We start from the raw sequence: 13,069 nt of genomic DNA on the forward strand, positions 1-13,069 counted from the left end.
GTCGGGACCCTCAACTGTGAGAGTCCTCATGTCACTCATATTCCTCACTTGAGGCTTTTGGTAGGATTTGGCTTGGGTTGAGCATCATGAGGAAATTCATTCCATAGCGTTACTTTGACCCCCTTTAACAGTACGGTGTTCCTATTCATCAAATGCGAAGAAAGTAAAACAGAAAACGTAAATCTTCACGCTTCAATTTCTTCAAAATGATTATCTTCAGGAACCACCGATCTTCTCAATATCAATATCTTCATGAGGAATATCAATTTCATCGCAGATTCCTTGTGATTCATTTCTTCAGCTTCAGACCAATTTCTTCAACTGAAGACATATATTTTTAGGGGTCGATATTCTTCAAATATCTCAAACTCCTCAATGACTTATAGATCCTGTGTATACTTATAAACACATTAGATACTTAACCTATAAGTCTTCAAACCACCAAAATCACTAAGGGGCACTAGATGCACTTACAAAGTAAGTGGGAGGAAGGTAGAACTTGATGAGGTAATTACACCCCCTCTCGAACAGGAAAGTAGCGCAGCGCGGGAAATTGTTCCTGTGGCGCCTGCACCAACTGAAGATGAAGTTAATGATAATGATCATGAAGCTTCGGATCAAGTTACTACCGAATCGCGAAGGTCCACAAGGGCACGCTCCGCACCAGAGTGGTACGTCAACCCTGTGATGGAAATCATGTTGTTAGACAACGGTGAACCTTCGAACTATGAAGAAGCGATGGCGGGCCCGGATTCCAACAAATGGCTTGAAGCTATGAAATCCGAGATAGGATCCATGTATGAAAACAAAGTATGGGCTTTGGTGGACTTGCCCGGTGACCGGCGAGCCATAGAAAATAAATGGATCTTCAAGAAGAAGACTGATGCAAACGGTAATGTGACCGTTTATAAAGCTCGACTTGTCACAAAGGGTTTTTGAAAAATTCAAGGAATTGACTACGAAGAGACTTTCTCTCCCGTAGCGAAGCAGAAATCAGTTCGAATCATGTTAGCAATTGCCGCCTTTTATGATTATGAAATTTGGCAAATGGACATCAAGACAGCGTTCCTTAACGGGAACCTTAAGGAAGATTTGTATATGATGCAACCAGAAGGTTTTGTCGACCCTAAGGGTGCTAACAAAGTGTGCAAGCTCCAGCGCTCCATCTATGGGCTGGTGCAAGCATCTCGGAGTTGGAACATTCGCTTTAATAAGGTGATTAAAGCGTTTGGGTTCATACAGGTTTATGGAGAAGCCCGTCTGTACAAGAAAGTGAGTGGGAGCTCTGTAGCTTTCCTCATACTGTATGTGGATGACATATTATTGATGGGGAATAATATAGAGATGTTGGAGAGCATAAAGGCCTATTTGAACAAGAGTTTTTCAATGAAGGGCCTTGGAGAAGCTGCATACAATTAGGCATCAAGATCTATAGAGATAGATCGAGACGCCTCATAGGTCTTTCGCAAAGTACATACCTTGACAAGATATTGAAGAAGTTCAATATGGAAAACTCAAAGAAAGGGTTCTTGCCAGTTTTGCAAGTTATGAGATTGAGTAAGACTCAGTCACCGACCACGGCTGCAGATAGAGAGAAGATGTATACTGTCCCCTACGCTTCAGCCGTAGGCTCTCTAATGTATGCCATGCTGTGTACCAGACCTGATATATAACCTTGCCATAAGTTTGGTAGGGAGGTACCAAAGTGATCCCGGTATGGAACACTGGACAGCGGTCAAGAATATCATTAAGTACCCGAAGAGGACTAAGGAGATGTTTCTCGTTTATGGAGGTGACGAAGAGCTCGTCGTAAAGGGTTACGTCGCGCTAGCTTCAACACAGATCTGGATGACTCTAAGTCACAGACCGGATACGTATATGTTTTGAATGGCGGGGCAGTGAGCTGGTGCAACAGCAAGCAAGAAGTCGTGGCAGCATCTACATATGAAGCGGAGTACATAGCTGCTTCAGAAGCGGCTCATGAAGGAATTTGGATGAAGGAGCTCATCACCGACCTTGGAGTGGTTCCAAGCGCGTCGGGTCCGATGACACTCTTCTGTGATAACACTGGGGCCATTGCCATTGCCAAGGAGCCCAGGTTTCACCGGAAGACCAAGCACATCAAACGCCGCTACAACTCCATCCAGGACCATGTCCAGAGTGGAGTAATAGAGATTTGTAAAGTACACATGGATCTGAATGTTGTAGACCCATTGACTAAACCTCTTCCACGAGCAAAACATGATCAACACCATAATTCTATGGGTGTTCGATACATCACAATGTAACTAGATTATTGACTCTAGTGCAAGTGGGAGACTGTTGGACATATGCCCTAGAGGCAATAATAAAATGGTTATTATCATATTTCCTTGTTCATGATAATCGTCTATTGTTCATGCTATAATAGTATTAACAGGAAACAGTAATACATGTGTGAATAAATAGATCACAATCTGTCCCTAGCAAGCCTCTAGATGTCATTGATAACGGGATCACATCATTGGAAGAATGATGTGATGGACAAGACCCAATCCTAAGCATAGCACTAGATCGTATTGTTCGTATGCTAAAGCTTTTCTAATGTCAAGTGTCTTTTCCTTCGACCGTGAGATTGTGCAACTCCCGGATACCGTAGGAGTGCTTTGGGTGTATCAAACGTCGCAACGTAACTGGGTGACTATAAAGGTGCACTACGAGTACCTCTGAAAGTGTGTGTTGGGTTGGTACGAATCGAGATCGGGATTTGTCACTCCGCGTGACGGAGAGGTATCTCCGGGCCCACTCGGTAGAACATCATCATGAGCTCAATGTGACTAAGGAGTTAGTCACACGATGACGTGCTACGGAACGAGTAAAGAGACTTACCGGTAACGAGATTGAACAAGGTATAGGTATACCGACGATCGAATCTCGGGCAAGTTCTATACCGACAGACAAAGGGAATTGTATACGGGATTGATTGAATCCTTGATATCGTGGTTCATTCGATGAGATCATCGTGGAGCAAGTGGGAGCCACCATGGGTATCCAGACCCCGCTGATGGTTATTGTCCAGAGAGGTGTCTTGGTCATGTCTGCCTGTCTCCCGAACCCGTAGGGTCTACACACTTAAGGTTCGATGACGCTAGGGTTATAGGGCATTGTTATACGAGGTTACCGAAGGATGTTCTGAGTCCCGGATGAGATCCCGGACATACGAGGAGCTCCGGAATGGTCCGGAGGTAAAGATTGATATATAGGATGGATGGGTTTGGACGCCGGAAATGTTTCGGGCACCACCGACAAAGTGTCGGGACCACCGGAAGGGTTCCGAAGGCCCACCGGGAGGGGCCACAAGCCCCGGAGGGCTACATGGGCCAAGTGCGGGAGGGAACCAGCACCTAGGTGGGCTGGTGCGCCCCCCCACACCCAGCCCATGCGCACCAGAGATGGAGGGAAGGGAAACCCTGGGCGCAGGGGAGGCCCAAGGCCCACCTAGGGCGCCGCCCCCCCTTTCCGTGACCGGGCCACCGCCCCCCTCTCCCATCTGGGCTGCCGCTTCAATTTCTTCAAAATGATTATCTTCAGGAACCACCGATCTTCTCAATATCAATATCTTCATGAGGAATATCAATTTCATCGCAGATTCCTTGTGATTCATTTCTTCAGCTTCAGACCAATTTCTTCAACTGAAGACATATATTTTTAGGGGTCGATATTCTTCAAATATCTCAAACTCCTCAATGACTTATAGATCATGTGTACACTTATAAACACATTAGATACTTAACCTATAAGTCTGGGCTGCCGCTTCAATTTCATATACTCATCTCCTCTTTACATATACTTGTAACGATATCCATTTTTGTGAAACGACGAGATGCGCTTCTATCCATATTGATACCCTTGAGCCCGAGTGAGGACAGTACCACATTTTAGGCATTACTAGTGAATATTTTTGTTGTTTGGTTGCGCTGCTATGAGTAAGCTATCACCCAGTTCATGTTAGAAATGTAGGGCGCGGACTACTTGTTGAAGTAAAAAACCCGGATATCTACTAGCTTTTTTGGTTTTGGTTATTGTTTTTTCTTGTTTTTATCGGTATTTATTTGTTTCTTTCTCCTTTTCGCTGGGTTTTTTCATTGGTTTTCTCCATTTCTTTCTCGGTTCTCAACAATTTCTTTTTTTCTTTCATTTTCCCTGTTTTTTCTTCGATATTGTTCATTTCTTTCTCATTTATCATTTGTTTTTCTTTTGTTTTTCCTTGGGGCTTCATTGTTTTTCTATAATCATTTTTCGAATATATGTTTAACATTTGTAAACACAAGGTTTAATATTTTTTCATACAAGGTCAACATTTGTTTGCCTTTCCTTTGTCTATTTTGGTTTTACTTCTATATTTTTGGTATATGTGAACAATATTTTTCTAATACACGTTCAATATTTTTCAATAGAATTTTTCAGTATACTGCCAACATCTTGTATACATATTTTTAAATGTTTGATTAATATTTTTCATATATAGGATTAACATTTTTGTAATACAGGGCCAACATTGTTTCTATCCATTTTTTAATTGTTGGTTAGTAATTTTCAAATAAGATATTAACATTTTTAATACATGATCAATATTTTTTTATACACATTTAAATATTTTCAAACACTTGAGTAACATTATTCAAACACTTGTTAAATATATTTTCAAATGCTTGACTAACATTTTATATACATGACATAACAAATTCATTATTTTTAGATAGTTGTCAATATTTTGTATACACATTTAACATTTACCAAATGCTTGATTAACATTTTTCATATACATGTTCATCATTTTTTTCATGTGTTTAACTAAAAAAATTATATACATAATGAAACAAACTCATAATTTTTTAGTACATGATAGAAAAAATTTGTATACACATTCAACATTTTCCTAATGATTTATTATCATTTTCAATTACTTTTTAATATTTTTAATACATGATGAACAATACTTTTATACATGTTCAACATTTTCCATATACTTGTTCAATATTTTTTGTAGAATATTTTATTATATGTGTATATATACTTATATTTAAATTTAGAGTATCTGAAAGTATAAATAAAAGTACAAAAATAAAAGAAAAACACAAACAAAAAACATACAAGAAAAATAGAAAAAGAGGCTGTGGCCTCCCGCGCGCGTGGGCCTGCCAGTTCAACGAGTCGGAAGCTGTGCTCGCTGACGGTCCGTATCAAAGTACCTTATGTTTCCGTGAGATCGGTGGGGTGGGTGCCCTGGCCTGAGTAGGTTATCAAGACACTACTCTACCCTTCCGCCGACGCCGGCGCCGACGCAATTTCCCCTCGCGCCGTGTTTGATCCAAATCGAGATTTCTCGACCCTAGGTCTCGTCGCATCATAAGTCAGCTGATGCTCAATCGAGTGATGTGGATGCAGCAGGAAAGTCGTCACCGGCAAATCCAAGCCCATGGTAAGTCACCGCCTTGCTGGTATTTTCACCTGGACCCCAGTCTTAGGGAACAAGACCAGGTAAGGTAAGCAGATTCTTTTAGGTTGATTTTTTTTTTCATAGGATAGGAAAACTGTTTGCGTAAGCTAGGTTTCTGTGGTGGTGTAAAAGGATTTTGTGGAAATATCTAATTTTTTGTGTGTGGTTCATATGTACCCATGTTAATAACATCAATATAGACACTCAAATAATATCAGTATAGACAGTAAACATATATTGGATTTGAGAGGCCCCATGTGTCTTCCATGCTAAAGTTAGCAGGTGGCTGCTTTGCTTAGTCGGTACGGGGCCTCAGACGTCATTGGCAATACAACAGAGGGGAGCCCATGTCGACTGTCTATGCGCCCTCTGGATGATGTGTTCCCCTGTCTTGTTTTATTTGTTTGAGTACCCCGACGATATACTTGGTTGGTATTGCAATGTTTTATGCCAATGCATATGCTCATTCAAAAGTCTTTTTCTTTAATTGAAACCTGGATGTCTAGCTCGAAAAGTGTTATTTCCGTTGACTAAAGTTGGATGAGAAAAACTATTTCTATTTCAGCACGTGCATATGCATGCTTCACTTTTTTCTTATAACTTTCCACCTGTAATCATGCATTATGTATTGCAGACAGACCAGCTGATTCAACGGTTCACATAAAGGACTCAACCTGCAAACAAGACGATTGTTCCCAAGGTGGTGAAACACAATGCCGTGGGCCACATCTTCCAGAGGTACGCCATGAAACGGTGATCATGGGCTATGAATGCTCTAACTATACTAATTGGTTGAGCTGTGCTTGGTGAAGTATTTAGTATGAATATATCCTTAGTGCTGCAACCTGCCGCAAACCTACAACATTATTAGCTTTGTTTTCTTTGAACTGCCTGCAGAAAAATGTCTGTCATGAGTGTTAGATTCCCTCTTGTCTTAGTAAGGAGGGGTAGATTTCATAGAGATACTTCTCTTAGCAGTGTCTTGTGTTTTTCTTGGTGTGGTTTATGGTTTGAAATCTCGATTCAGTGTCCTGCTGTTTGTGCATACTGGTATTTTAAATACTCTGATATGCGGTGCCGAGGGTTGATCATCACCGGCTGCGAGGCCTGACGCCAATCCCCTTCACCTCATTGTTCAGCCTCCATATTTTGGAGACCCTTCTCCCCTTGCCGCCTTGGTCGGGTGTCCTCAGCAAACAAGTTGAGAGTAGCTCTGCTCGTGTTGGTAAGGTGTGCTTTTGTCAGTGATAACAGTCATCGTCTCCTGATAGATGACTCGATTGTGTTTCTTTTGTTTGATCCAAGTCCTGTGTGTAAAAGTGAAGGACCAAGTTTTATTTTTTAAAGGTCCTCCTAACAAACTTTGTTCAGAAAATAAATAAAAAATAGCCAAATTATTGTTAGCTTCTTCCTTGCCTAGCACATGCCGTCCTTGACAGTTAAAACTCAATCTTCATGATAGATCTTCCAAACATATCTACAGAGGCCCCATCCTTTCCTTGATACATTTTTTAATTCAGATGAGTAACCATTTCTGTGCCCATGCTTGCTACAGTTTATATCCTGAGTGTCTGTATCTACTAATAATTTGACTTATGATGCTATTTTTTATACAACTCCCTTCCATTAAAAAACAAATATTTTGACTGCACTATTTTCCTACTCCAATTGACATTGGGCTCTTTAACCAGTAAATAATCTTGACCGACAGTAGTTTGAGCGAAAACCCTTATGATACAAGGTGAGCTGCTCATTTCCTGTAGTGAAATGATATTTTTTATAGAGGAAACTTCTTCTGCAGTGGCACAGTTATCTCCATCCTTCTTTGTTTTGCACTTCTACATATCCAGTTAACATGATCACACCGAAATTATGAGCGAGCTTAGGACCATGTAAGTTATATGTGTCCATACTACCAGAACTGAAAAGTGCTCAATTTGGACGGAATATTTTTGAATATGTCACTATTGTTCCAAGTGCTAGTCTGCTAAGGCTACTGCACTGCAACATTTTATGCTGGTGTTTGTGGCTGGTGCTCTGTATGAGAGTATCTACAGCCGGACATTACAAATATGACCCCCTAAACACCCCGGACGCGTCCGGTCAGTGACCGGGCGTGTCCTCTATTTGTCCGTCAGCGCAGCCACACTCCTCATTTTCTTCCTCATATGTACGGTCACTTGCACGTGATTGGTGGAGAGGAAGAGAGAGAAAGAAGAGAACCAATAAAGAAAAGAAAATAGGTGGTCCGGAGTGGGGTCACGTCCTATGTGGCGGACTGACCGGGCGAGCCCGGGCGCGTCCGCGAGCCCTCATATCCTCCCCATATTTGAGATGGATATTGTTAGGAAAGCAACTTGTCTATATTGAAGGCCCAAGGGGCATATATATATTACACATGACTTGAGGTGCAAGGAAAGTAAACATAGACTAATAAGGACTCCTAGACTAATACTAGTAGACTAATAAGGACTCCTAATACTAATACTTCCTAACACCCCCCTCAAATGCAAAGCGTATGCAATAGCATTGCATTTGAAGAAGTGTAATACTAAAAACAATGATAATCCAAATCCGCGTCTTGAGAGTGTCGTCGTAGCATGAAGAGTCTTCAAAACTTGTCGAGTCGCCGAAGGAGATAACGAAGAGATGGCACATCAGAGGTAGACACCGCATCACATGAAGATAGAACAAAAGTATCAGGAGAAGATGGGTTGTCAAAAGAAGATGGCACATCGAGAGGAATACAGCATTGTGCAGAAAATCATAGTCCACGACAATCGTCGGCGAAGGAAGCTCAGCGGATAAGGCACGATGGACATAGATCGACAATGCAAAAGAAGTCCAGAAAATCCTATAGAAAACAACAAGGGCAAATAGGCCACAAAAGTTGCATAGAAAGGATCAGGACCGGAGAAAGGCTCACGGACTAAGTTATGGTGGACTCGCATGGCATGAGAAAACCCAAAATATCAACGGATTTGGTGGACGCAGCGGAAAACAAAGAAAACTAGAAAACACACACTAGATTAGAGATGATGGCAGCGGAAGAGAAAAAATGTATCATGGCGGCGAAGGCCAATTCCAACCAGAGTGTGCGTGAGACGGTCCTGACTGTGTAGAAGGTGGTTGCTCAGTGCGGGAAGCCTGAGTCACAATACCAGCAGTACCCGTCGAGGAATAACCTGAAGCAGCGAGCAGTCGCTCAAGTCTCAGAATATCCTGCTCAGTCAAAGCGATGGCTGAAGCAGTTGAGGTAGATGACGAAGTCTCTGTAGATGATGATTGCGCCTGGCGCAAGTGGTTCTTCTTCGTGTAGCAGTGGGACTCAATATGACCATCATTGTTGCAGTAGTCACAATGTGGACAGGGGCGACCTGAGCCTCCAGAGGGAGTGGGCAACAGCGGCGGAGCACTCGAGCGAGAAGTGGTCGGTGCAGCAGGTGGCGTAGAAGTAGCCCGCGCAGCGAGCACCGAGGGAACCTCCAGCAAACCAGCACCACGTAAGCGAGTCTCCTCAGCACGAATCTCAGAAAGCGCCTCCATGAGAGAAATGCGGCCACGAGCAAACAACTGAGCACGCTGGGGCTCAAACTCCTTACGGAGCCGAGAAAGGAACTCATAGACGCGATGAAACTCCAAGTTGGCCTGGACAGCCTGGCAACAGGGGCAAGTACGACAGCCAGCAGTGCGAAGAGAATCTAGCTGGCGCCAGATGGCAGAACTCTGTGCGTAGAAGTCATCAACAGTAGAGTCACACTGCTGAAGATCATGCTCCTGACGAATCACAGATAGGTATAAGGCGTCACCAGAGGGCTTATAGCGCTGACGAAGGCGGGTCCACATCTCAGATGCAGTCGGAAGGCCCAGAAACTCAGAAGCAAACTGAGGCAGAACACTAGCAGTGAGAACGGCTGCATCACGAGCATCATCATCCAGCCACTGGGTGTAAACAGTCAGAGCAGCACGATACACCTTAAGAGCCTCCTCATAAGCCACGACCTTCACATCATAAGCATGCACATCGGCGTCATCAGCAAGCTTAGCCGCATCCTTCGCAGCCTGAGGAGCATCCGCAGCAAGAGCCGGTGGGGTCAGCGGAGTGGGAGCTACGGGAGGAACCGGACATGGCGAACAGCAGACCTCGCCAGAAAGAAAACCCCATAGGTGAAGGCCACGCATGTGAATGTGCATGAAGCCAGTGAACTCGGTGTAGTTAGTGCCATCAAAGATCACCGAACAGCGAGGAACAGCAATGTAGCCCGATACTCATGATGAAGACAATTTTTTTTTACTTTTTTTTAGATCACGAGCAGCCTGCCTGAATCAGCACGAGATTGGAGGAACTGATCCAGAGGGAACCGAGCGGGCCTTGCGATCGGGAGAGGCGGGGCGGTGAGATCGGCAGGAAGCTGAGGAGCGGCCTCCAGATCAGCCTGCGGGAGCGGCCTCCTGCAGGTGGGCCAGGAGCTGCGGGCCTGCGTGGCTGAAGATGGAGAAGCGGGGCGGCCAGGAGCAGCGGGCCTGAGGGCGGCGAGATCGGCAGGATTGGAGAGGCTGGATCGGATCAGGTGCCTCGACTTGGATGGGAGGAAACGTCTTGATCTGGCTGATGGAAGGAATCAGCCACGGGAGGAAACGTCTTGATCTGGCTGATGCAAGGAATCAGCCACGGGAGGAAACGTCTTGATCTGCACGGGAGGAGCTGGGTTCCAGCGGGAGGAGCTGCAGCAGCAATCTGGTCCAGCAGGAGGAGCTGGGTTCCAGCGGGAGGAGCTGCAGCAGCAATCTGGTCCAGCGGGAGGAGCTGCAGCAGCGATCTGGTTCAGCGGGAGGAGCGGGTCCAGCGGGAGAAGCAGCGGGGGGGATCAGGAGGACGAGTTGCGGCGCCCGAAAGAAAATGAGGAATATCTCTAATACCATGTTAGGAAAGCAACTTGTCTATATTGAAGGCCCAAGGGGCATATATATATTACACATGACTTAAGGTGCAAGGAAAGTAAACATAGACTAATAAGGACTCCTAGACTAATACTAGTAGACTAATAAGGACTCCTAATACTAATACTTACTAACAGATATGAGGGTTCGCGGACAGCCCAGACGTATAGGGATGATACGAGGGGTCCGGTTGGGTCACTTTTTTCCTTCTCTCTCCTGTCCGGTCATTGATCGGGCGCGTCCGTGGACGTATGAGGGATCATTTGAGGCGTCCGGTTGTAGATGCTCTAAGTAGTGATTTAATTTGCTATCATTACAAAGTTAGGTTGTATGATTGTGTCTATGAAGTTAGTGGTGGTGCTCTGTGTCTATGAACTCGCCTCGCCATTCGTCATGAACGTGCGTACATGTGAGTTTGATGGAATACAATGGTTTCACTCGTATTTACTAGCTGATACTAAGACTATACTTTTTTTTTTTTGAAACCGAAAGACTATTCTTTTAGAACTACTATAATAAGAAATTTAGGAAAGTAACCACCCTTCACTCAGAAATCAGCACAATTGCACGGTATGACTGTGTATCATGTTGCAATCATGTGCAGGCACTTAGGTTAAAATGTTACTCGACATGGTTTTCTTTATTTCTTTTGTCCATTTAAAATAATTATACCTGGCCATGTCCAGTTTTTCTCACATTCTTGTGCATGCAGGATATCTGGTGTCATATATATTTTCTACTGCCAATGCGAGATGCTGCTCGAGCTGCTTGTGTGTCAAATGTATTTCAACGTTTTTGGAGATGCCATCCAAACCTTGATTTCAGTATGAAAGCATTGGGCATTGATAAAAGATCATGTGGAGGGGATGAAATAACTAGAAATTTCACCAGCAAAGTCGACCAAATTTTAAAAAACCGCTCATGCATTGTCACAAAGAGAGTTGAGATTGTTTTCCGTCTTTACAGTGACCAGGTCTGTAACCTTGATAGATGGCTTCAGATTGTTGTTACACCGGGGATTGAAGAACTCACTGTTCAACTATCTACAAAATCAGGAAGATATTACAACTTTCCGTGGTCAGTTTTAGCTAATGAAAGTGGAAACTCAATTCAGTATATAAATCTTTCTTGTTGTGCTTTCTCTTCAACTACCGGGCTGTGCTTGAAAAACTTGTCAAGACTTGAGTTGTGTGATGTTGATATCACGGGGGACCAGTTGGGGTCTCTTCTTCACAATTCTTTTGCTTTGCAGCGGTTGAAACTCAGGTGTTGCAAGAATATAAGTTGCTTGAAGATACCATTTCATCTGCAACAACTCGAATATCTGGAAGTGTTTGATTGCAGCCTGCTGCATGTTATAGAGATAAAAGCTCAAAACCTTTATAATTTTCAGTTTAGGAGTCACACCCAAGTACAACTACCACTTGGAGTAGCATTGCAATTGAAGAAGCTCGTCATGTCCTTTCCTGGTGCTGTCAGCTATGTTTGTGCCGATTTCCCGTCTAGCTTGCAATATGTTGAAGCTCTTACCATATGCTCATCTTATGAGGTATACACTATATCTTTAGGTATCTTTAGACTGTTGATATACATAGTATGATTGATGTGAGATATCTTTGTGCAGATGATTGATACACCCGTGCTACCTAGCAAATTCTTACATCTTAAGTACTTGAGTGTTGATCTTAGTGCAGCGGCATTTCCCCCTACCTAGGACTATTGTTCTCTAATATCCCTTTTTGACGCTTCTCCTTCTTTGGAGACCCTTGTCATGAACGTAAGTCCATTGTCCGTCTTGCAAGGATATTTAGTTTTAATAATGGAACTATTAATCCAGCCATTTGGCCTGTCATCTTTAGGTGTTGCAGATGATAATGTTGCAAGATTCAATCATGGGAGATACATCACATTTGAGGGAGATGCCAGGACACCGCCATGGTAGCCTTAAGACAGTGAAGATCATTGGTTTCTCCTCTGCGAAGAGCTTAGTTGAGCTGACTTGCCATATCATTGAGAATACGACGTCACTTGAGTGCCTTACATTGGACACCACACGAGGACATTCTTGGGGTAGCTGTTTAACCAACTATACTGGAAAGTGCTTGCTGTTGCACGAGGAATTTATGGTGGAAGCTCGTAAAGGCCTCTTGGCTATAAAGACATATGTTGAGCCAAAAGTTCCCTCTGGAGTCAAGCTAAATGTTGTGGAGCCTTGCCGCCGATGCAATGACCTTGAATCGGTCTCATGATCTCGAACTTCATATTCAAGTTATCATAAGTACCCTATGATTCATGTATAAGTTAAATTAGAACATTGAGGAACCTTGCTTCTGCTGCTGCCCGGGTTAATTATATACCCTAAACCCAATGTTTAACATGTAACTAGTAGGTTCTTGTATTGCCACTACCCTTAATGAGTATGGATTTTTTTCTTCAAAAAGAACATAAAATTTGGCAAAGTTTATCAGCATTAGTGATACCAAATAGATAAAATATAGGAAGTAGGATCCATATGTAATGATTTTCATTTTGTATTAGCACATATGCATGTGCGTTGCAACGGGAGAGAAAGTTAAAGTATCGAGCAAACCACCCATCAACGCAGCATGACAGGGTGGGGATGTGCATGCCAAGGTATAGAAGAAATCA

General features: G+C 43.3%; 1 protein-coding gene across 1 annotated transcript; it reads left to right on the top strand.

Moving 5' to 3' along the window:
* Positions 1-5,274: 5,274 nt before the first annotated feature.
* Positions 5,275-12,827, top strand: LOC123395912 (putative F-box/LRR-repeat protein At5g38386). The gene is made up of 5 exons (XM_045090937.1): positions 5,275-5,461; positions 6,114-6,217; positions 11,133-11,969; positions 12,045-12,197; positions 12,280-12,827. The coding sequence occupies exons 1-4, from the start codon at positions 5,401-5,403 to the stop codon at positions 12,132-12,134; spliced, it is 1,092 nt and encodes a 363-aa protein (XP_044946872.1). The 5' UTR covers positions 5,275-5,400; the 3' UTR covers positions 12,135-12,197; positions 12,280-12,827.
* Positions 12,828-13,069: the final 242 nt, after the last annotated feature.

The sequence above is a fragment of the Hordeum vulgare genome, chromosome 5H (assembly GCF_904849725.1).
Source record: "Hordeum vulgare subsp. vulgare chromosome 5H, MorexV3_pseudomolecules_assembly, whole genome shotgun sequence".
NCBI classification, from domain to species: Eukaryota; Viridiplantae; Streptophyta; class Magnoliopsida; order Poales; family Poaceae; genus Hordeum; species Hordeum vulgare.

Excerpts from the sequence above, each read along its gene's own strand:
- LOC123395912 (XM_045090937.1), top strand. The coding sequence starts at position 5,401 with ATGCTCAATCGAGTGATGTGGATGCAGCAGGAAAGTCGTCACCGGCAA. Across the intron at positions 5,462-6,113 it reads CCGGCAAATCCAAGCCCATG|ACAGACCAGCTGATTCAACG; the intron begins GTAAGTCACCGC and ends TATGTATTGCAG. Across the intron at positions 6,218-11,132 it reads GTGGGCCACATCTTCCAGAG|GATATCTGGTGTCATATATA; the intron begins GTACGCCATGAA and ends TTGTGCATGCAG.